Here is a 25655-nt window from a genome sequence, read left to right as displayed (position 1 = left end):
ATATGCTATCCAAGCTATCTTGATAATAAGATTAAGATCAGCACAGGAGTACAGGTACTCTGAGTAACCAGAATGAGAACAAAAGCCCACCCTGTCCAGAGAGACTAAAAATATTTACATTTATCAAGAGTAAGAAAGACAAGTTAAAGCTGCAAAACTGCTTTCAAAATAGTAATCTACTGAGTTCTTAGTAGGAATCTGAGCAATGTTCAAGTGCTTATGCCAATCAATTAATTTCTGTGCCTTTCCCAGGTATGAAAGAAGACAGAACTTGAACACCTTTATACTCTGGTTCCCCAGTGAATGTCTGTGTGTTGTGTGTGATATGTGTGCAGGGCACAAGTGAGAAATAAGATAAATATTAAATGCAGTCTAAGACTTCAAGTGGGCGTCAATACTTTCCACAGCACTAGATTTCAGGATGTTTTCTATAGAAAAGTCATCATACGTTAAGAAATTGATGGGACTCTGGCAAACTTAATACTTACAAGGTTTGTTTCCTAAAATAACAATGTTCTCCATAGAAGGGCAGTTGAAGAGGAAAGGGTAGCATATTAAAATAACTCTGAATATAATACTACAAAAATTGGACATACCTCTTTCATGTTTCATTGTTAGCAGAATGGAGACGAGGAAAACCCCTCTAACACACAGCTTGATTTCTCAGGTACAGTAGCAAACTAGATTTTGACTTCAACCATTAAAGCGCCAAAATTCATGGCTTTAACCTCAGTTGGGCCTTCTAAGCTCCCAGCTATTCATGGTTGGTAATCTCTTTCATTCTTCACTTCTCTTCTCAAGGCTCTGACCAACCTTCATCTTCTACGTTCTTAGTAGATAACCTTGTCTTCTATCATTTTCTAAAAATATATACCTATAAGGGCAGGGCTCTTTGTTTGTAGATGTATCTCATACACGTAGAACAGTGCCTGACACATATCAGGTTCTTTTTTTTTTTTTTTTAATTTTTTTTTTTTAATTTTTATTTACTTATGATAGTCACAGAGAGAGAGAGAGGCAGAGACACAGGCAGAGGGAGAAGCAGGCTCCATGCACCCGGAGCCCGATGTGGGACTCGATCCCGGGTCTCCAGGATTGCGCCCTGGGCCAAAGGCAGGCGCCAAACTGCTGCGCCACCCAGGGATCCCCCACATATCAGGTTCTTAATAAATATTTGTTAAATGAAATCAATTAATGAGTTGAGGAAACGGAGTCCTTCAGCTAAGGAATTCTCTCCCAGCTCCCTGCCCATTAACCTACAAACAATCTAGTCATTTTCTTCCTTACATCCCTCTCTCTAGTCCATGTGGAAGATAAGCTGACTAGGGTACACAACTACCTGTGTTTCAGATCACAAGCTCTTCCATCTCTTTCCTCAGTAATTATCCCTCTCTGCTATAATTTTTAAATACCCTCAGCTATGAACTCCGTTCCTAGGGCCTAAAGGAATGCCTAATCCCATTTTGAAACAAAACCAAAAAAATTCTGAACCCTACAGCTTACTGAAGTCACAGTATTTCAAAGAAGCTTGGTCTTAAAGAAGTCTACATACACCTCTAGTCTCTACTTCCTCATCCTTCATTAGTACCATCACCCTGTGGCAATTTGGCTTCCATCCCAGACTTCTCAAACTGCTTAAGGTAAGGTCATTCATTAAAGGACCGCTACCTACCCAAATCTAAGAGCTACTTTAGCTTCGTTTGAGGCTTCTGCTACATTTGATCCTGGCCACTCATTTCTTAAAATTTCCTTACCTGACTTTTTGGCACTATTCTCTGTTTTAGCCTGACAGCTTTCTCTTTTGCCTGGCCCTTAAATGACTGTTCCCCTAGAGAGGCCTCATCTGCTCTTTTCTATAAATACCCTGAATGAGCTCATCGACATTCATAGTTTCAACCAATACTTACATATTCTACTGACTCCCAAAACTCTATCCTCAGCCCAGTTCTTTTTACCTAAAGTCCAGACCTGGATATCCAACCAGAAGACATTCCCATATGGACAGCCATAAATAGATCAACGTTTACCCAATTTGTCATTTCACCTCATTGCAAACTTCTCCTGGTTCCCTATCTCAACTAATTGCTGACCAAGCCAATTTCTTTATTCCTTTTTATCTACACAGTTCATTGTCAACTTCTATAGACTACATAACTCTCTTGAATTCAGCCCCTGTTCTATGTTAACACAAGCCATTATTCTTGACTAAATTGCTACACTTAACCTATCACACAATTAAACTTGAGGGTCTTCAAGACTGCCACCCATTTCTCATACACATTCCCCTCCTTCAAGTCCAAAACTTCCTCCACATTGCAACACTGAGTAGTTAATATAAAATACAAGCATAGTAATAACTCTACCAGCTTAAAATTGTTCCTTTGCTGACCATCACTTAAAGCAATGGCCTCTAAAGTGGGGTAGAGAAAGTTTTGTCCTCTTTCACTTCTATTTTTTTGTTTTATAACTCTATGTGTGTGTGTATATATATATACACACAGTAGAACATTTAACATAAATGTATACATATGAAGAAACATGCTTAAAATCTTTTACTGATATAAGTACTTGAAAAATATGGAGACCACTAATTTAGAGGAAAAGTATAACCCTCTAGTAAGTCATCATACGGCACTAGACTTTTAATGAAATCTGCTTTTATACTATATATGAATTATGCCAAACTACTTTAACTTTTTAACTGGCATACATCATCTTTGAGGCTTTACCTGTGCCACCCCTCTGCCTGAAGTGCCCTAATATCCACTCACATATGTTTTGACTTCCCATTACCTACCCTATCAATTCACCTCTTCTTTAAGTCTCAAAACAAACTTAACTGGCCTACGTGAAGCTTTATTTGACCTTCCCAGGTGGCGGTGAACACTTCCTTCTCTGCGCTCTCAAACACAACGTGCATTTCTATTACAGCAGTAATGTAATTTCGTGTTTACATGGTTGTCTACTCATCTTTGTATTGCCAGTACCTAGCATGACTCATGACACAAATTAAGTGCTTAATGTTTGTTACAAGTGCTCAAGAGGCACAGTGTTAGGGGACAAACTGCAGCAATATCTTAGTTACCCAAAACAGTTGAGAGAGTAAGTGCTTTGTTTTGCTGAGGTTTGGGCTGATGATCAATTTTAACTATTTAATTTTAAGATGTGCTTGCATCATGCATTGAATTTTCAGGTGTTGGTAACACAGATAGATTTTCAGAAAGCTAACACATTATCATTTACCAAATTCTAATCAATTAACCATCAACAGCATGAACACATTCTGAAAGACATCTTATATAAGTTCAAATGTTATGGCTCAATGACTCTGGTCAAACATAGCAAATTAATTGCATACATTTATCTTCCTTTTCTGAAATTTCACTAAAATGTAAGTGAAGGGAAAAAGAAGGTATGAATCTGTAACATCAAAGGAGAAGTGACACCAGTGCATAAGTAATTCTAATACAGTTCTGAAAGATGTGATTTTAAAAGAAGGAATAGTACTTGACTTGGCCAAGCCAAGGAAACTAAATTGCCTATAAAAAGAGAACTAATAAGTGAACTTGCTGGTGAAAATTTATAGGCAATGGGGCTGCAGAAAAAGAGTGTAAGGCACAGGGCTGAAAACTGGGAATTGATTGAAAATTTAGATAACAAAGAAATTAAGACTCCCCTCCCCACAATCCAGCAATAAACTTGCCCAACAGCAGAAGACAAAGGTAAGGCCTAAAGTAAGAGCATTAAGAGAAAGGCTACAAATTAAACCACAGCCTTTCACAGTCTTTCACTCTTCCCTTTGTGCTTTTCACATTACAGCAGGTAACATGACTCTTAGGTACACATGGAAGAAAATACTGATCTTGCTCTCAGAATGCCAAGAGGTATACATACTGGAAGATCATTCTCTGAATAAAATGAACTATCTCAGAGAAGAGATCTCTACTTACTGACAATCAGGAACCACCCAAGAAAAAGACCACTACTTAAACGCCTAAAATGAAGTATTAAGGACAGGCTTCACTGAATCACAAAGAGCTTTGAATCAGCTTTTCAGCATCTCACTCTAATGCATAGCTGAGGATCACCAGATATTCCAGAAAGTTTCCAATATGATAGGAGCTTAAAAAAAAAAAAAAAAATACAAGAACACAAAAAAGGAAATTTAGGAAATTGAAAACAAAACTTCAAAATACTATAAATGTCCTCAAATAAGAGATTGAGAAAGAGGATTTGCATGGAAATTAAAAATCCATTTGAAGCATTAGAAGATGGAAGTCAAGGAAATTTCCTTAGAAGCCAGAATAAAGGGCAGCCCGGGTGGCTCAGTGGTTTAGCGCTGCCTTCAGCCCAGAGCCTGATCCTGGGGACCCAAGATCGAGTCCCACGTTGGGCTTCCTGCATGGAGCCTGTTTCTCTCTCTGTGTCTCCACCTCTCTCTCTCTCTCATGAATAAATAAAATCTTAAAAAAAAAAAAAAAAAAAAGCTAGAATAAAAGGGAAAATATAGTAGGAAAGATAAAACTAAGAAAATTCATAAACAGAAGACAGAAAATGTTTAAGTAGTTTTTTTTTTTAATACAAGGAAATCTCCCAAATTTAGGGAAGTTAATCAAATTGAAATGGCCAACAGACCGAGAGTGCAAATGGTAAATCAAAAAACACACAAAAAAACCCCACACCATATCATCATGAAGTCTTTGATCAGCAAAGGAAAAAAAAAATCCTAAAACCTTTCATAGTGAAGGGAAAAGTCATACAAGAAGGAACAGGAATCAGAAAGTAGGCTTCAACAGGAACACTGTTAAAAAACTAGATTAGGTCAGTGCCTTCACAATGAAAGGACGTCATTTCCTGTCTAGAGATCTAAACTCAATTTAAAAAGGAGGGAGCAGAGGAGACACCTTCATATATTAGGTCTCAAGTCATCTCCTACCTAGTCATTTTCAGTAACTACAGGAAAATGAGCTTCAGTAAAATAAAGGGGTAAACCATGAAAGAAAACAGTGTCCAGGAAACAGAAGATACAATACAAACAAATAAATGGGAATATACAAGAGGAACGTTTAGGATAAGAACTACCAGTATGCCTAAGGAGTATCCAATCCATATTGCATCAGGAGTGCAGAGGGCTATAGATTTTTTTTAAAGTTAAGAAAAAATTGGAATGGTAATGTTGGTATTTGAGCATTTGGATAACATCCATGGATACATGATGTGGTCTAGCAGACAGAATTCTAAGATGGCCCCAAGATTATTGCCTGCTGGTGGATACTTTCTGCATAAAGCTCTTCCCTTGAGTATGGGTAGAATAGGATAACACAGAGTTGTTGAGTAGTTGTTAGTAATACAGAGTAGATGAGAGTCACTAATCCACTGACTTTCAGTTAATCAAAAGGGAGATTGCCCAGTTATCCTGGGTGACCTTGACTTACTTAGGTGAGTCCTATAAAAGAAGATGAAGCTCCTTCATTTGGCTCCTCCTGCTGGCTTTAAAGACACAGCTTCTGAGTTCCACATATGCAAGGAAATGAATTCAGCCAACAACCACATTAGCTTTGAAGATGATGTAGATCCATAAATGCGTATTTAGTCCCAGCTGCCATTTTGACTGCTGTCTTGTGAGACCCTGAGAAGATCCAATTAAGGTAGCCGACTCTTGACTCACAGAAACTGTGAGATAAACATATGTTGTTTTAAGCCACTAAGACGGAGGCAATTTGTCACAGCAATAGAAATCTAAAACTATGGCATGTGGACACACTTAAGGCTATGTAAGCAGAATAAACAACCCTAAATGAAGTCATACTTCCTCCAAATGCATAAGACTTCAGGAGTCAAAGCAGTGTCAAGTAATTTTAAAAATAATACAGTTAGTAATACCAGAAAGCAGAATTAGAAATGGGCTTAACTGATCAGTACTGCTGAAAGTAATCAGGTTTAGAGAGAGAGAGAGATCAGTTTCAAGTCGTCCTGGATCTTTTAGCTCATAAAAAATAGATGAGAGTCTCAATCAGGGATTTTCCTCTAAGTTCAGAATTATAATTTTTACAAATTTCAAGCAAAGAAAAAACAAAAGCTTCAGGGGTCACTGAGTTTTCAAATGGACAAAAAAGTTTCTCACATGTGTCAGCTTCATTTCTCAAATACAAGAACTCTCAGAGTAAGGTCCTAAAATCAACAGCATCAGCATGATCTGGGAATTTATTAGAGCAACAAACTTGTGGGACCCACTTTCAGACTCACTGAATTAAAAATTGGAGGTGAAAAAAAAAAATAAAAAAATAAAAAAATAAAAAAAATAAAAATAAAAATTGGAGGTGAAGCCAGCAATCCCAGTTTTTAACAAAACTTCTAGGTAATTCTGATACAGGTTCAAAATCAAGAACCACTAATCTAATGTTAATTTCTGCCCCTGTCCTATGTTCTAGTCTTCCTTCTTCAGTCAAGTTAAAGAATTTCCAAAATTACTGCACCCAACCTAGATTAGCCACCAGCTTGGCAGATGCTTAAAAAAAAGTCTGCTAAATAATTAATGTCTTAGGCCTCAGATGTGATCTTTCACTAGTTTTTAGAACTGGATATGAATGACATTAGGCAGGTTGTATTCTCTTCACTTTCCCAGTCTCCACCAATCCCTACTGCCTTCTACCTTATACATTCACACACTTTTCTGCCCACTGAGACCTCTAGGAAAAATAATTCAGAAAAAACAAATCCATATTTCAATCTGGATACAATATGGCCCAACCTTTTCTTACAAATTCTAGGAAATCAAGTAACTTACAGCTATCCCATGATGATTCAAGGCTCTCCTAGTCCAGCATTATGCCCTAGGAAAGATGTCTCAAAATAACATCTCAAGATTTCTATTTCTGGTCTAAAGTCTTCAGAAAAGTAGATCCTGACTACTTAAGTATTTCAGGGGCTCAGAGCCCAGTAACTATAAGGGCAGTTAACAGGGCTTTGACTGATGGAATTCACAATTTAATATTAACTTTGGAAACTTTATACCAAGCATATGTAATAACATCAAATCATTTCTGAGAAAGACTTCAATGTAGTCAAAATTTAATGCATAAGCAAAGATTTAATTACACTAAAATTAGAATGCAGTTTCATTCCATACTATCTAAAAGGAAAACAAGATACATTTAATGAACTCATCACTAAGATACCAAGCTTACACTAAATTAGAATGTTTCTTTTAACTATGAAGGGTTAGAAACCCTTCTCTAAATGAATCTCTATGGGGTGCCTTGGTGGCTCAGTCAGTTAAACACCTGCCTTTGGCTCAGGTCGTGATCCCAGGGTCCTGGGATTGAGCCCCACATCGAGCCCTGCATAGGGTTCACTGCTGAGCAGGGAGTAGGCTTCTCCTTCTCCCTCTGTCCCTCCCCCAACTCGTGTGTGCTCTATCTCTTGCTCTCTCTCTCAAATAAATAAATAAAATCTTGAAAACAAGAATGAGTTCTGTGTTAGTAAGCATCCATTTAGGATGCACTGAACTAATGCTAAGAGCCTGAGGAGCTAGAGGATCTAGCACATGCTCTGCCATTTCATAGTGACATAACTTCCTGTAAGTCACACGTTCCCTTTGAGCTCTATCTCCTTATCCATAAAAAGTGTCGATTAATACTAACAGTCTGATAACTCCTTACACTTAAAAAACAAGAAATCATCTTTACTGTCATTAATTACTTCTTTAATCCATTTTGAAAAGAAAAATGAAATAAAAGCAAGCTAACACTGGGTCAAACACATAAGTATCTGTATTAGGAATACTAACTGGGGCAGCCCTGGTGGCGCAGCGGTTTAGTGCCACCTGCAGCCCAGGGCGTGATCCTGGAGACCCGGGATCAAGTCCCACATCGGGCTCCCTGCATGGTGCCTGCTTCCCCCTCTGCCTGTGTCTCTGCCTCTCTCTCTAGCTGTGTCTCTATGAATTAAAAAAAAAAAAAAAAAGGAATACTGATTCTGATAATTTATATGATATTGGCATTTTTTAAATACCCCCCCCACCCTTAAAATAAAAGAGAAGTTCTAAGACTTAATATATTCATCATAGAAAAACAAAGGTTCAGAAAAACTCAAGAAACATTTCACAATCCTACATCCCAAAAATAAATATGGTAGCACTTCTGGAAATGTTTTTCAAGTATTTTTATGCATATACAGAAGTATTTTAGATAGCTGAGGTCATAGAAGACATACAATCTTGCATTACGGTTAAATGACCACTGCACCATCTTTCAAAACATTCTTCAGGCTAGCTTTCTATCACAGAATGGTTTACTAATCATATACTGATGACTCACAATATACTAATACGTCACCAAATAAAAGTAAATAGTAATACTGTCATTAATATCTTTTTCTCTTTCCCCTATTAACATAGACATAGTAATAAATATCAATTCACCATTAATAAAATATTTGATGAAAGCAACAATGAAAATAGACAACTAAAATTCTATAGATTATCAACTGAGTAAGGAAAAAGGCAGCCTGCAAGATCTAAAACGATTAAAAAAAAAAAAAATCAAGAGAACCTCAAGAGAGAGGAGTTTAAGGGTGATTTGGGAGTCTTCCCATTCAGCTCAGTGTATATGGATCCCTGGCAGTACTGAGTAAACAAGCGTAGGTGGCATCTTCATTCTGTAAACATCTTAGGAGCTGGCAGGGTGATTACGCAAAGCACATGAATTTTAATGTTCAAATCCATGTGAGAAACATTCCTAACAACAGAGTAGGAGAGAAAATGGCAGTTTTATAAAAGAATAAGCAAAAGGGAAGCAAATAGCAGGGCAGGCTAAGCACACTCGAGTACGTTGATAGGTTCAAAGTAACTGTCCTACTAGAAGTCTAGTAATGTACAGACTTACCTTCCATGAAGCAGGACTGACCGGCAGAAATTTTCTAACAGTACTTTGAGCTCTTTGAGAGTCAGGTCCACTTAACATAATTTCTTAGAGACTGTCTAATGGGAGAAACTCAAAGTAACTAGGACAGAAAACGCCAACTCACAAAAAAAGCCTTATTCAGAGCAGCCCTCTTAAACTTACTTAGAAGCACTTTAATGAAACAGAAAGAAGGCAGTAACTACTGCAGTAAGACTGGGGCATACCTAATCAGAACGGTGAAAAGATCCAATGATCTGCCTAGAAAAGTGATCAGAAAAACAACTGGTACATGCAACTGTATATCTAATTGCTAGGAATCGGGATTTTATTTTTTTAAGATTTATTTATTTATTTTTATTTATGATAGACACAGAGAGAGAGAGAGAAAGAGGCAGAGACACAGGAGGAGGGAGAAGCAGGCTCCGTGCCGGAAGCCCGACGCAGGACTCAATCCCGGGACTCCAGGATCGTGCCCTGGGCCAAAGGCAGGTGCCAAACCGCTGAGCCACCCAGGGATCCCCCGGGATTTTCTATATATGAAAAATGGGTTCTAATTCCCCAGATCCTCTCAACTTGTATTGAACACGGTGCTATACTGTGAACTAGATGGCTAGCAAACACAATATATAATACTTGAAGAGATATACACCAGAGCTGTGGCTCTCAGCACATTTCTGTGAAGGCTCTCCTACTGAACACAGGGACAAATTTCCTTCCTTACAGGAGGGGAGAAAAAAGTCAAGAAGTCTCTTCGACAGCCCTCTGGACTGTGAGGCATGTCAACACATGGATTCAGATGGATCAAACAGACATGACATAATAAACATGACTTGTAATGAAAGCTGCTATAGTATCTATGGTTCCTCAGCAACAGTTGTTTGGGTTTAATTTTTGTCCAACTCTCATTTGGTAATTTTACCAAAAGACCTCAATCTTTACAGCTGCTCTCTGCCTTAAGGAACTATTGCCAAATCCTGTCAAAGATAACATGTTAATGTTTCATGTTTTATGGAATAACATTAAAAGAAAATGTCATAAAGCAAAACTTTTTTTTTAAGTATTTTATTTTATTTTATTTTATTTATTTTATTTTATTTTATAGGCACACAGTGAGAGAGAGAGGCAGAGACACAGGCAGAGGGAGAAGCAGGCTCCATGCACCGGGAGCCCGACGTGGGATTCGATCCCAGGTCTCCAGGATCGCGCCCTGGGCCAAAGGCAGGCGCCAAACCGCTGCGCCACCCAGGGATCCCGCAAAACTTTTTTTTAAAGCTAATACTAGCTGTTAAAAGAGATTAAGGTGACTTTTCAAAAGCTAGAAAAGTATAAAGGTAAATATATTATGAAGGGAAAATACTGACTAGATTTTTAATATTTTGTATTTCATAAATAACTTTTTTTAAAAAGATGTTATTTATTCATGAGAGACAGAGAGAAAGGCAAAGACACAGAAGAGGGAGAAGCAGGCTCCCTGTAGGGAGCCCGGGATTCCAGGATCACAATGAAGGCAGAGACAATCACTGAGCCACCCAGGCATCCCAATAACTTTATTTTCTGATACAAGAAAGAAAACAGTATTTTTTTGCTTTCCTCCAATAGCCTACCTCCAAAGAGCAAGGACAGCTGCATGTAAATGAAATCCAGTTCTTAACTAAGTCAAATGTTAGTTTTACCCCCTTAAAATTCTTTGAGCTACACAAAAGTCATAGTGGGTTCACAATCCATTACTAGGTGGAAAAAATCGCACAAGAAAGAATATTTGGATTTTTTTCCTTTGCAGGGCCACTAGAAAGATGCCCCTGTAAAATTAATTCTAAACTATCCTTACCAGAGGGACGCCTGGGTGGCTCAGCAGTTGAGCGTCTGCCTTTGACTCAGGGCGCGATCCTGAAGTCCCAGGATGGAGTCCCACATTGGGCTCCCTGCATGGAGCCTGCTTCTCCCTCTGCCTATATCTCTGCCTCTCTCTCTCTCTCTCATGACTAAATAAATCTTAAATAAATAAACTATACCAGAGAAATGAGATTTTTAAAAACATTTTAAAACAAGATGGGAAAATAAATGAAATAAAGTTGATCCTTGAACAACACAGGTTAAGAACTATTGATCCCCTGCACTGTGAAAAATTCAACTTTTAACTTTTGACTCCCCTAAAACTTAACTACTAACTTACTGTTCACCAAAAGCCTTTCTGATAACAGTTAATAAAATAACATTAGAGAAAATGTTATTAAGAAAATCAGGACAACTGCACTGGGTGGCTCAATTGGTTGAATGTCTGCCTTCAGCTCTGGTCATGTTCTCCAGTTCCTGGGATCCACCACCATTGGGCTCCCTGCTCAGAGGGGAGTACGCTTCTCCTCTTCACTCTGTTCCTCCCTGCCCGCCCCCTCAGACCCCACTCATGCTTTCTCTCTTTCAAAGAAATAAATTTTTTTAAAAAGAAAGTAATAAGAGAAAATACATTTACAGGACTGCACTACATGTATGTGTGTGTGTGTGTGTATATATATATATTTATATATATATATATAAATTATGTGTGTAAGTAGACCCCTGCAGCTCAAACCCGTGTTGTTTAGGGGTCAAGAAATAAAAGTAGATGAAAAAGACAATATATATATATATATGTATGTGTACGTATAATTTCAACCTCTCCCCTCAAAAATGTTGCTTAACAAAAGCAGGATTGATTCTTACTGATTTCATCTATTTTACTCAGATATTAGGGAAAAGAGAAATGATCAATGGGTTAGGTTTATGATGAATGGGGAAAGGAGAAGCAAGCTACAATTACAAGCTGAAGTTCATTGGTAAATTTGTTTAACAGAGATAGAAAGCAGATATCCTAATTTTACGATATATAGAAAGGTATGCTATAAAAATTAAGAATCTACCTGTGATTTTATTTGCATGTTGAAGACCACTGTATAATTAGCTTTTAAAAAGTTTTACCAACTCTTACAATGTTTTAGAAACATTTTTAATCTCTAGAAAAATCTCATTTATTCTACAAACATAATGAATCTTATAAACTACAGTCATTTTACTAAGCCACAGATCATAAGGCTTTACAAATATGTAACAAACTGCATTTTTTAAAGAAATTCTTACTGAGAAATAAAGCTATTTAAAATGTCATATTCAATCATTTCAAAATTTTATCAAGAAATATTAAGTATCTGGAACTCCTTTTCCTTACTCTTCTGTCCAGTAAATTGGATTAATCCTAAATAACAGAACAATCCAGTAACGAAAAATATTTCAACTAAACACCAGAGGTCTGGGGAAAAAAAAAAAATCGGCAGTAGGGAGGTTAGACCTTCTAAGACTTAATCATTTTTTTCTTCTGAGATATTCAATCATTTAAAACTACACTGAGTTTGGGCGCCTGGGTGGCTCAGTCTGCCTTCAGCTCCAGTCATGATCCCAGGCTCCTGGGATCAAGGCCGACATCAAGTGGGGAGTCTTCTTCTCCCTCTCCTGCTCCCCAAGCTTGTGTGCTCATGAGCTTGTGCTTTCTGTCAAATGAATACATAAAATCTTTGAAAAAACAAAAAAATGAAACTGAGTTCACCAACTAATTACTTTAATCCTTTAACTGCTATGAATAATATTTCAGGTAATTAGCCTAAACCAACTTTCATGATCTCTAATCCCAAAAAAGAAAAGTCACACTAGTCAGATATATTGTGACTTCATTTCAAAATTATTAAATAAATTACTGTGCTGAACCAAAATTAAGATTTTCCCTTAAACACATCCTTTATATATTTCTTTTTTGAGAGGGATTTTTTTTGCATGTACATTTGTTTGCTCATGACAGGTCTGCAAGTTTGCTGTGAAAGTTTAGTAACTAGAGAGACAAGAAATCAAAATAAGGAAAATAAAATCACAAGTGAAATAAAATAGGATTAATAAGGATGTTTTAAAAAACATTCATATCCACGTAATGTGACCAACCAAAGTGACATAATACACTTTTGTTTTTAAGGATTACATAATCATATCTTACATGCTACTCAAAATCACTACTTCACAGTTCTTATAAAAACCTCAGGCCAGAGCCAATATCATCATATACTACATCCATTCTGTCTCCCAAATAATCCCACCTCTAATATTTGCTCCTCCTCCAAATTTACAGATACTTGAAGTAACTGACCTTGATTAGTTTATACAACTAATAGTTTTGTCCAAATACTCAAGTACCATAATCTTAATTCTCCTTTCAATTTATGCTGTTAAATATGTAATTATTCAAAAAAGTTTTAGTCTTCATTTTTAAAACCGTAGGATAAGATCTAGTTTGTTTTTTTTTAAAAAAATTACGTATTTGAGAGAGAGAACAAGAGGGAAGGACAGGAGTAGAGGATGAACTAAGTTCAAGCAGACTCCACTGTGAGGGCAAAGTCCATCATAAGGCTGGATCCCAGGACCCCAAGATCATGATCTGGGCTGAAATCAAGATCCAGATGCCCAATCAACTGAGCCACCCAGACGCTCCTGGAGTCAGGTTTTTTTTTTTTGTTTTTTTTTTTTAAAGACATTACAAAATACCTTATATGTAAATCTAAATAACAATATTCCTACATTTTGGCATGCTAACTTGTTATTCCATATAGAGATGCTGTTCCATTTCAGTTGAGAATGGATGGGTAGGCCATCAACAAATTGGTGGCAATTACCACCAAATTTGGAAAAGTCCTCCTCCTCCAATTTCCTTTTTTTTGGTGGGGGGGGGGGGACGGGGGCGGGGGGAGGCAGTTAGGCAGGTACTTGGATGAGCATTGCCAATCCCCACACTGAAGCTGGGAAGTAGGGGGTAAACTGCATAAGCAAAGTTTAGGGAGAAGGGAGATTGGGAATAGGAAGAGGCTTAAATTATTTCTAGCACCTTCAAGTGGGTAAATGCATTGTAGCCAGGGAAAAAGCCCTGAGGGTCCTCTGCTACTGTACTTGCTATGTCACTTGGACAAGAGAAAAAGGAATGAACTCACAGAGATTTAAAAAAAAAAAAAAAAAAAGAGCAGAAAGAAACCAGTTAAAAGTCCTCACTATATGGAACAATAGGTTATAAACAAGGGAAAAGTACATTTGGAAAGAGCAAAGGTGACTTTGCCTATGTATGTTACCTTGAAAAAATCCCTAAAAACAAAAAATGAGTCCTTTCACATGTCAGTGAGAATGGGGGGGAACTCCATTATTCCATCAATAAATTAAAAAATAAACCCATTCTGATGAATGTCCTCATCACAAAAAACAAAAATCTGTAACTACATGAGATGAGGGAGGTAACAGACCTACCAGGGTCATTTTAGACTACAGATATGTTGAATCATTGTATCGTGCACCTTAAACTAATACAATGTTATATGTCAATTGTATTTTAATAAACTGAGGCAGAAAAACACTTCTCAAAATATGCAAACTCTTCCTCTTTTGTGGTCGATATTCTAAAATATATTGATAGATTTAAAAGTATAATTCTGTTAGTCACAGGTTAAGTAACTTTTCAGCTTACGAGGCAAATCTTGCCAACAACTCCAAATATCCTTTAATTACTTGCTTGGGGGAATGTGTTCTCACTCTTACTTCTCATGCAATTTGTATGCTAGCTAGAAAGTCCTTTTTAAACTCCCACATTCACTATTTCATGGCCCATCAAAGAGAGCAGCTCAACCAGGAACATATCATGCCATTTCCTACATTTCTACCCCTGCACATGAAACGTCTTATCCTGAAAAAGTCCCACTCAGACAACTACACACAACTCACTAAAATCCCTCCTCCCCTGCCCTCACCCTGGCATGTTATAATAGGTCCTGTTCAGCTATCCATTTCCCCCACCTAGCTAGGAGCTAGGGTTCATTGCTCCACCTTAGTGTTTCCACAGGACTCAACACACAAAACCAAATTTTCAATGATTTTTAAAACTATTTTTTTCACCCTACTTCCCTGGCCCTTCATGTAATTTCTCTGCTTTATTTAAACTCTTTAGTGACTCCCACAGCCAAGAGCAGTGTTTTTCAAATTACCAGTTATCACTAGGTTGTTGTTAAATCAACTTATTGGATCTCAAATGTCATTCTTTCTTAAAAATAGAAAATATAACAGCGCATCACACAAAAGGTATTCTTTTGTGACATTTTATCATTTATGTATGTGTGCACTTGCTTGTGAGGTAAAAATGCGTATCTTACTGTAATGGGTCATTATCCAAAAACAACAAAGCTTGAAACGCACCAGCTTTTGTTTGATCTACAAGGCCTGTCTCTTACCACATCCCACAGAGCCAAGTTTGTCAAGCCCAGCTTTTTGGAAGTGCCTTCTCTCGGTGCTGTAAATCACACTGCTCCCTCTGCCCTGAATGCCCTCTCATTTGTGCACCAGGCCCACCTGTTCTCATCTTTCATTATTTAATACCTATTACCTCTTCCACAGGAGCTTTTCTATCCTTCCCTCAGCAGCTACGGCTACACACACTTTGTATTTCTCTGATGCCCTGTACCATGGCCCCCCAGATATTTCAGCGTACTTTCTAATTTCAGGCCTGTCTTCCTAACTTCTGAACTATAAACTCTCTGAGGGAAAGAGCACACATTATGAGTCTATCAGTAGCACTGAGCTGCTGAACAAGCCACAGTAAAGGAGTTCAACATTAGTCAAATGAACAAATAAGGACTTGGATCTAAATACTCTGAGATCAGAAATGACTGAGTGCCTTTTCAACAAAGCCCATTCAGATGCCAGTGCTGGATCAGGAGTTCCACATTTGTGCCTCAGCACAGGGAAGCCTGAGGCAGAAAAGAGGTGTCAGCTTCCTCTCTCCGCAAAGAAAGGACCCAGGTCAGGTTGCAATGCCACAGCACCCACGTCCACGCTTCAGGAAGTTCTCTGGGGAAAGGCATAGAAGGGGGTCTCTAAGAGGTTCCCACAGGCAGAGGAGATAAATCAGAACAGCAGTATTAGATCTTATTAGCATGGAGAATCACATTCTACAAATAACTTTCAAGGAGGCAGCCAGAGGAGGGAGGAAGGTTCTCCACTCCCCGGGGAGGGCACGAAGCTGTCAATAGGGGCTCAGCAGAACGGAAAGCAGCAGGAAGTCCCTGCAGGAGTTCCCTGACTTCGGCTGCCTACTCCAAGGCTCTGAAGCAGCAGGTGGCTCCTGCTCTCCTAGAGACCCCGCTGGCGGGCCGGCGGACTGGGGGTCGCACCCGACAGGCCCTCCTCGCCGGGGCTGCGCAGCCTCTTGCACACCTTACAGCACCTACATGAATGCCCTCGTTCTTAGGGGTCGGATTCACCTATTTCCCGCCCGACCCTTCAACTGCCTTCCCTGTCATTAAGTACAGGGCGGCAGCACCCAAGACTGCCTGACAGACTCTGCCAACTGTCCGTTTCAGCTGTTCTTTTCCATTTCCACGATGGTTCATAAACTACTATTATTGGAGCCAGGTTGGTTTCCTGCCTAGACTCATCACCAGTTTTCTTTAAAAATGAAAATAATACCCAGGGGCGCCCAGGTGGCTCAGCTGGTTCGACGCCCAAGCCCTGACGTCGGCTCAGTTCATGACCTCAGGGTCCCGGGATCCAACACTGGATCAGGCTCCCCGCTCAGCAGGGGCCTACCTGAGACTCTTTCCCGCTCCCCCAGCCTCTGGCCCTTCCTCACTCAAGCTTGCCCACGAGAAGAATTCCTTTTGCTTAAACTTTGCCCCTAGATCTGCAATTATATCCACTGTTAAGATAAATTCTTATTATAACCTAACAGTCAAAAATGTATTTCATAAAATGTGAAAACTCTTCACCCACGACATTAAATTTTATATACCTGTCAAAGTAGAATAATTTAGGATTGCTGGGTAAAACTTCAAAGGCAATTTAAAATACTCTTTCCTTTTCGGGCACCTGGGTAGCTCAGTTGGGTAGGCATCTGCCTTGGGCTCAGGTCATGATCTTGGGGTCCTGGGCTCAAGCCCCACATCCTGCTCCCTGCTCCTCCCTTTCCTTCTGCCCCTCCCCCACTGGCACACAGGCTGGCATGTGTGTGCACTCCCTCAAAGAAATGAAATCTTTATGAAAGATTTCCTTTATGTTCACACCATTTCCTTTTGGTTCAAATAGGTACAGGAGGCTACGCTTACTACGCAAACACTTATCAGGTATAAACACCACCAAGTGTGCAAACTTCCACAAATGCCTTCTCTGTGCTCTTCTACTTTCTCCCATTCAGCCTCTCTTGACAACTCAAGTGAAACAAGTCACTATCAGTGAGCAAGAATCATAGCCATAAACACACACTTTTGGAAAACTAATGCCAGAAACTCCTCTTCCCCTCCAGTCTACTCCTGAAACTTTATTGGGAAGAGGACAAATAAATCAGTTTACCAATAGATTTAATTACGCTCAAGAACGAAAAATGTTTGCTATGTGTGGGGGCTTATTTTCATATTTTAACTACCAGCCCCCTTTGTAGCAAGTTTACCCCAGACCTCCTTTGGTAAAATAGTGAGCATTCATGCAGCTTAAAGATTGTGGAAAACCGATTTTCTTTCCTGATGCTACCAATCTACAGTCTGGAGAGAACGCAGCCTTCAACATGAAAAACTGCCACTTGTGGTTTTTTTTTTTTTTCTCTCTCTGACATTTTTAAACAGAAGAGCTGCAGATTCTCAAGGGAAGCCATATTTCAAAGGTTTTAAATAGCAGTACTTTTCAGTATTTTCGCTTATTAAAATTGGTGCAATTCATCCAAAACATTTTTAAATGCCATTACTTTCCAGCTGATGTGTTAAAAAACTGCTTAGAGAAAACAATCTCTCCATCTGAAAAATCTACTTTAAGAAAACCAACTAGTAATCATTAAAACAGGAGGAAAAAAAATTCAATTTTACAGATTGGAAAAAACTTAAAACTTATCATTTGATTCCTTCATTTTACAGAGAATAGAGTCCAGAGAGGTTAAATAATTTGCCTCAGATCACCAGGCTATGAATAGCAGCACTAAAATAGAATAAAGTATTTTAATTGCTTAGGCAGTACCCAAATCATGCAAGTTATATACATTCTCATCACTTGTCATTTTTTTAAAAGCAATGATCAGTTTCTCAATCATTCTGATGAAGACCTCCTACAACATATGCTCTACATTTTCAATCTCAAATTCTAACTCCAACAAAAAAAGGTATAGTACTATCCAAGAACTTTCCTCTGAAAGTTTCAAAGAAGAAAGCTGAGGTCGGCATACCCCTAAACTGTCACAATGAGCTTTAATCTATCCTTTCAATCCTGTCCATTAATTACACTTTAGGTCTGTTTGTTCAACCAGAAAGAGAAAGAGAGAGAGAGAGAGAGAGAGAGAGAGAAAATTCTCGAAGTTCCCCTTCAACAAAAAACATGGGTAATCTGTCAATGAAATGACTACCTCATTGCTCCATTAATACATTAGGGGTTTCTGGCTTACATTACAGAGGGTCACTAGCATTTTCCCAAGTCACGGTGTGAAGAGTTAATGGAAGGTTGGAAAACACTCTTGGGTTGACTCTGGTACTGTTACGGTTTAGGTCCGGCATTAACTAAGAACCCCAAGACCTGAGCTTAAGAGCAGATATACAGAGAAAGTGCAAGTTCCTTCAACAAAGAAAAAGCTTTTTCCTAATTCAAGCTCTGATCCACCAAGTGCACCAGCACCGTGGAGACGACATCAGCAGGAATTTCAGACCAAGGTTTTGGTGCCCCCAATAAATCAATTCTGCACGTTAGCTTTGGATATTCAAGGGCAAAACAGAGGGCACATGGGAGGCAACAATTTACACTGGATCATTTTCAAGGGCTGAAGTCCAACCACTCGTTACTTTACAATCGTTCCTTTGTGTGACTGATTCTTCTCCAAGTACTGAGGGAACGCAGTACTCCTCCCCCAAAGACCCCGGCAACACCACCTAAGACACAGGAGGATTTTAACGACAAACTGATTGCAGCAGGCTCAGCGGAGAAGTGCAGGACGCGCTGTCTTGGCAAATATTCGTAACAAACCTACATCCTGGTTACGAATTGTGTTCCTAATAACGTCCCTTCATCGTGACCCCTGGTGTCAACCTACAAAAAGAACTCGTTTAAAAGAACACACCTACATTTTTGACCGAGGACCAGTGTAGCCAAGTGGCCCATCTGTCCGAAAACCTCAAACACCATCACCGCCACGGCTCAGCGCGCGCACACGCACACGCGCGCACGCACACTCACACTCACTCACACTCACCCCGACAGCCTCAAAGGTGTGTTAGGCACTAAAAATCCTTACCCCATTTTGCCCAGTGAAAACTCGCTCTGAAGTTTCTGCTGTGCTGCTACAGAATAACTTCCAAAGGAATGTCTCCGTCCTGCTATTTCGCAGTTGCTTTTCCACCCCCCGAGATCCTTTTTTCTGGAGGTATTTCAGTGGTGCTGATAACTCGATTAGATCCCTCGGGTGAAACGATCTCTCTCGTAAACACCGAAACGTTCAAACAGAGGCGGCATCTGCTTATTAGAGTTAAAATGCTGCGCGGAGGAGACGGCGGTCAACTCTATTCCACAAAAATGAGTCTACGTGTGTCTGTCGGAAAACGCAGAATCCGGCTTCACCGAGTCCTATAAAAAATGAGTTCGGTGGTCATTCCGCTCTCGTCCTCCCCGACACTCCGGGAACGCCAGGCAGCTCGGCCTCTCGGCGCGACTAAGGCTGCGGGTTCGAATTCCTCCACCACACCGGCTCCCTTGGGGGGTGGAGCGTGTAACCCGATGCGACGTGCGTGCACTTTGTACAGAGATCCCTACGAGAAAATAAAAATCCTAAAAGCAGCAATGCCACTGCTTCCCTGCGCTCACGTTAGAAAAAAAAGCTATGTAGAAAAACCTCCTCGACGTGCAAGCCCGGAGCTCGCGCCGTGCACGGCGCTCCACATCGGAGCCGGTCTCTCCGCGTCTCCCCCTCCTAAGGCTCGGAGCGGAGAGGAGGCGGGGAGGAGGGCGAGGCGGCTGGGCAGGGTCGACTCACTGTCCCCAGGAGAACCCGCGGAGCCATCTCCAGGCCGGCAGCAGGCTGGGGCCGGCGGCCCGATCCCCCCCCGTCAGCCCCTGCCCGCCCCGCGCCGCCCAGCACAATGGAGCCCGGCGCGCGCCCGGCCCTTCATCCGCCGCTGCCGGCGTCCCTCGGCTCCTCGGGGCTCCGCGGCTCGGAGGCTGCCGGCGGCGGAGAGGGAGCGCGCCGGAGAGCCGAGCCCGCGCCGAGCCCGCGCCGAGCCCACGCCGAGCCCACGCCGCCCCCGGCGCCCGCTCCCGGCGCCAGCGCGGGCCGAGCTGCAGGGCCCCGAGCGTCGGGGCAGCGGAGCGGGGCTCGCGGCCGGGGAGAGCCGCTGCTCCAGCGCCGCCGCCGCGCTGCTCGCCCCGCGCGCCCCCGCCGCCGCCGCCGCCGCCGCCGCACGCGCCGCCTCCTCACACTCCCATCACCGCCCGCCGCCGCCGGCCTCCAGCGCCCGCCCGGCAGAGCAGCCCGCCGCCGCCTCCTCCGGCCGCTCGCGGGGCGGAGGGCGCCGCTTCCCGGGTCAGCGCCGCCCGCGACAGCCGAGCGCGGCGGCCAGGCGGGCTGCGGAGGGCGGCGGAGGGGGCGGAGGGGGCGGGGAGAACCGGGGGGCGCGAGCGGTCCCTCCCCCCGCCGGCGGGGGGCGGCGGGCGAGGAAGCCGCGGCCGCGCGGGGCCGTCAGCCCGGCCTGCCTTCCTGCCTGCCTGCCTTCCGGCCTTCCCGCCTCCCCTAGTGGCCGGCGGCGGGCGGCCCGTGCGCTCGGCTCCTCCGCGCTCTCCCGGCCCCGCTCCCGGCCGCCGCAGCCTCCTCCGCGCCCCACGCCAGGTGCTCGCGCTCTGTCTCCATCCTCCCCGCAGGAGGACCTTTAAATAGCCACGTCAGCGCGCTCCTCTCCGCACGCACGTCACCCGCCGCTCTCGTCACCCGGTGCGGGGGATGATGTCACGCGGCCGGAAGTACTGCTAAATTAGGGAAGCCGCGGGGGGGGGGCGGGGGGAGGACGGGGCGAGCGCCTGTGTGCCCACCTGCTCCCCGCTCCTGGAAGGCCGGAGCGCCGGGACCGCCCGAGAGCAGCCCCGGGAAGGAAGCGGCGGGCGGGGAGCGCCTGGCAGCGACTGTGCGGAGCGCCAGTGAGTCATCCGTGGCAACCGCGCCGAGCGCCGAGCGCCGGCGGCCGCCCCGCGTCCCTCGTCCCCGCCCCCGCCCCCCCCCGCCCCCCCCCCCCCCCGCAGCCGCGCGCGTCCCGGGCTTCCCGAGCCGCAGGGGCGCGGAGATGCGGGACGGGAGCGCGACCACCGCTGCGGGACGTGTGTCCCACCAGACTCGGGAAGAACCACCTTAATTTTCGGAAGGGTTGTTAGGTGCCGTTCTGCACACAGCGGACCGGAAAACTTTTCTCTCCCCGCTTGGTGCGTCCCCAGATCGCGAGGGAGCAACGGGCAGAGCTCCGGCCGAGGGGTGCGGGGGCACAGGTTGGAGGGAGAAGGCCGGCAAGTGATCCAAATGGTCCCATTTGCGTAATAGCGACATTTTGGCGTGAACGACGGCGAGACCGTCTCCGCTTTAAAAGTTCACTCGTAATTACTGTCCTATTTATAGCAAAAGCCGGTATGCCCTGTCAGTTCCAGCTGATCAGGAGTACGAGGTCCAGTCTGTGAAAATCAGAAACGAGGAAGACCACCAGAATTTTTTAGATTATCGACGCAAGTTCATTTAGATTATTTTTGTATTTTTTCTCCCTAAGCACCGTACATATGGGCATTTATTTACAGTATGTAACATGAAATTATAAATACGGCTTGTTTTTCATTTCCTATAGGACAAGAGTGAGGAGTCCTCTATAGGCCTACTAGTTAGGTGTGCTTGTGCCTATAATAAAGCGTATTATGAACGCTTTTCAAACTGTAATTACTACAAAGTTTTGAAATGCCCTGTTTTGATAGCTTATTATTGGGTAGTCTCAAATAATGAACTTTGGTTTGGTTTAATTTGATGATCATGACCCAGAAATGGGATTACTACATAATGCTAAAGGCCCTTGCTATTTCAGGGTTGGTCTTGGAATTCATTGGCCACATTTTCCAAACTAAAATCTGTACACGCTTTTAACAACAGACAAAATATTGGAAATCTGAAGTGACCTGGAAAATCCAGGACATAAGATCACCAGCCTATTAAGTGATTATTAAGAGAGCTATAAATGGATATCTGTGCATTCGTTTAAATATAAAAAGCCAAAACTCTATATAACCTATATCATGTATTTCTTTAATTTTTTTTTTTTAATGTTAAACTACTGACATGATTCCTAATTAAGGAGATTGGTTTGCCAGGGTTTTGCCCAGTTTTAAAGGACACCAGCCAAAAAAGTTAGGGCTGATTTGCAACCAAGTCTGACTTTCAGCTATCTTCACATTATAAAATCATGATCTTGCTTATAATTTGAAATATTGAAAATAGTTTTTTTAAGGTTATAACAAGGTTAATAAAAGCAAGCCCCTGCTTGCCAGTTTGCCGGATAACCTATCATCACATTAATAGAAAGGGGTACTAACTTACATTTCAGATAAATGGGAGCTTCTTAGGTATAAAATATTAAAACAATAAAACTGTCATTCTTCAAATAATGTCGTCCCGTGGCTCTTGCAAATTAAAATACAAATTAAGTTATTACTCTATAAAATTTCTCCACAAACTACTTACTATCTGAACTAAATCACTCTTCCCTTTCCTGCTCTTTCCATTAGTCTATGTTAATTAAGCTCTCACTTTACTATTTTCAAACACTTCATTCTATCCTTTTATCAGAACTTCCTCTGGTTTACAATCCTATCGCCCCCACATCTTTACCCAACTGTCAAAACAGCACGTCAGCTGCCTCCTTGCTTTTATAATGCTGACCCTTCATTAGAGATTCTACTTTTCAAAGCTACACGGTCTCTTCTTTTGTCGCCTTGAAATTGAGGGCAACTTTTTTCCAATGTGAGTCGAATCATGTATTATGATATAATTACCCAAAGTTTTTGTGGTTATTTAACGTCAGCCTCTGCTCTCAACCTAGAAAAGTCTACCAATAGTTGGTCAGTTTTTCTTTCTAGCTGGAATGGGATTAGTATAACAGAATATATACGTCTGTGTACCCGAGGGAAGAAGTAAAACATGTTAGGTATCATAGAATATCTGCTCAGAAAATAATAATTAAAATAAGTGTTTTTTTTGCTCTCTTGAAACAATTCCAACACAATTTTGAGAGGAGTCAGAGAATCATTCTATGGCTTTCCATCTAAAAGTAAATATCGCCTTAAACTGAGCGGAGATAACCCAAATGCTAACCACGAATTTCCAACCCTGATTGCTTTGCATGTTTTTTAAAGTAGTGAGCTTCCTAGAAAGTAATATATTTTCTTTTCCCGGAAGAGGTAGAAAGTACTTTAGTAGAGTTTCAAATTTTTAACAGTTCCTGTTTCCCACTACACTCTGAAAATTTGTGGAGAGGTTTATGAATACCCTCTGATTTTAGAACCTGTGGGCGAAGGCATCTGTTTTAGTTACAGAGTTTACTTCCATGCCCTTAATAGGAGATGGCAATATTCAATGGGATGTTCATAGATTGGTCATGAGATCTGTCTTTTTCAATGAAAAGACATCGAGAAGATTGAAAGACTTTGCAAGAAAGAGGCTTAAAGTCAGATTTTATTTTTAATTGCTTAACATCAGGTAATAGCAACTCTCTTTCAAGTTGCTTCTTTTTCATTACCAAAATACCACTGTTGCTTCAAATAAAATCATAGGTAGAAATAATATATTAAAATATATCTCAGCATACAATAGAAATCTCAAGATTCCTAGTTTATGCCACATACTTATAAAGAGACTAAATAACCAGCAACGACTAGAAGTAATAATACCAAAAAGAAGGAAAGAGTTGTAGGGAAACACAATTTATCTAGTTGATTCTCCAATGTCATCCCACCTCCCCCACAATATAACAGATATTAGGTGGCAGTAATGTGTTTGGCCTGTTAAAACCATATTTTATTATTTTTAATAATGTTCTAAAAAAAATAATAATGTTCTGAACAAAAATAGAGTAGTTAGGGATCCCTGGGTGGCCCAGCAAGGTTTAGCGCCGCCTTCAGCCCAGGGTGTGATCCTGGAGACCCAGGATCGAATCCCACGTCAGGCTCCGTCTGCCTGTGTCTCTGCCTCTCTCTCTCTCTCTGTCTCTCATGAATGAATAAATAAATAAAATCTTAAAAAAAAAAATAGAGTAGTTAATGATCTCAGGGATATAAATGTATAAGTGTTTGGCATCTCCAAGGTGATGGATGGAGGACAATTTTTACTCTTCTGAGTTTGTGCACTATTTTATTAGAGGGCTTGGAAGTGGTGGAGGGAGACAAATTAGGGAGTTATCCTCGGGAATGATACGATATAGAACATATGAGAGATAATCTCATAAAATTATTTTTTGCCCTGATTTTCACTGTAAATTTATTATTTGTTTTCTAAATATGGTAGAAGAGATGCAGATATAACCCCAGACTTATTCAAGAACGCACCAGAAAGTTTTGGGTTGGTGCTGTGAGAAAATCACTGTACAACTGTATATGTGAATTTCTAAAATATTTAGAATAGATAGGGATATGGTGCCTTTGAAAAAATTACCTGGCTTAAATTCAGGTTGATTGTTCAAAGCAGCAATTACAGAGAATAGGCTGGAAAAATATGCAGATCTGCAGAGAGCGACAGTAAAGAACGTTGAGTAAAAGCTTGTGCTATACCTGTGTGGTTACTTAGGATGGAATGCTGTGGAAGCTGATTGCCATGGTAACCAATAATCTTTTTCCTGAATGGGAGAACAGGACAACCATGGGGAAAATGTTTTAAATGAGCTACCTTATTCTGTGATTCTTCTGGTGCTAGCTAGGAGAAAAACAACACCCAAGGTATTTAGGCTAGCCATGCTTAAAAAAAGGAAGTTGCATTCTTCACAAATAGACAAGGCTGAAGCAGAAATTGGGGGCTATTTCAAAGGGAGATAAGGGCTTCAGATGGCAATTGGAAAGCCTCTGAAGCAGAACATAATTGGTAAAGACTCTGACATGACTAAAGAGGGCAGAAGCAATACCTAGAAACTGTTCTAAGGTTCTCCCAAGCATAAGAGGTCAGACATAGGGACGCCTGGATGGCTCAGCGGTTAAGCATCTGCCTTAGGCTCAGGGCATGATCCTAGAGTCCCAAGATCAAGTCCCACGTCGGGCTCCCTGCATGGAGCCTGCTTCTCCCTCTGCCTGTGTCTCTGCCTCTCTATGTCTCTCATGAATAAATAAATAAAATCCTTTTTTTTAAAAAAAAAAAAAGTCAAACATAAAGATTCTTAACATTTGGGATTTTCAGTCATGAGTTATTTGTAAGACCTTTTATTTCTTTTAACCTGGCTTTAAATAGTAATTTCTCTAAAAATCAGAAGAGAAATGGTAAATATATTTATAGGCATATTATTTTTGTAACAAATTATCTTTCATCTGTACATGATAAGTATATACATACACATAGAGGTATAAATGTAGATAGATCTGTATCATATGCCTGCATTGAATTGGTTATCTGCTAAAATGTTTTATCCTTCAAGTAAAATCCAGACTCCACACCTTGACCTAAGAGACACTGCACGATGGGCC

General features: G+C 41.3%; 1 protein-coding gene across 3 annotated transcripts in view; it reads right to left on the bottom strand.

Annotated features, from left to right (window-relative positions):
• Positions 1 to 24771, bottom strand: part of HOMER1 (homer scaffold protein 1) — a 135798-nt gene extending 111027 nt beyond the window's left edge. Inside the window, exon 1 of one of the 3 annotated variants that reach the window (XM_077867005.1) lies at positions 24640 to 24771. Coding sequence is in view for 1 of the 3 variants with exons in the window: in XM_077866997.1 (XP_077723123.1) it covers positions 19213 to 19217 (5 nt within the window). In the remaining 2 variants the exon portion in view is untranslated. Of the gene's footprint in view, positions 1 to 5435; positions 5648 to 19212; positions 20033 to 24639 lie in introns of those variants that run through there. The other 2 variants (XM_077866997.1, XM_077867008.1) reach the window with 2 other exon arrangements.
• Positions 24772 to 25655: the final 884 nt, after the last annotated feature.

Source organism: Canis aureus, chromosome 2, assembly GCF_053574225.1.
Source record: "Canis aureus isolate CA01 chromosome 2, VMU_Caureus_v.1.0, whole genome shotgun sequence".
NCBI classification, from domain to species: Eukaryota; Metazoa; Chordata; class Mammalia; order Carnivora; family Canidae; genus Canis; species Canis aureus.
Note: the sequence above shows the minus strand (reverse complement) of the source record. Positions and strands in the feature narration are given on the sequence as shown.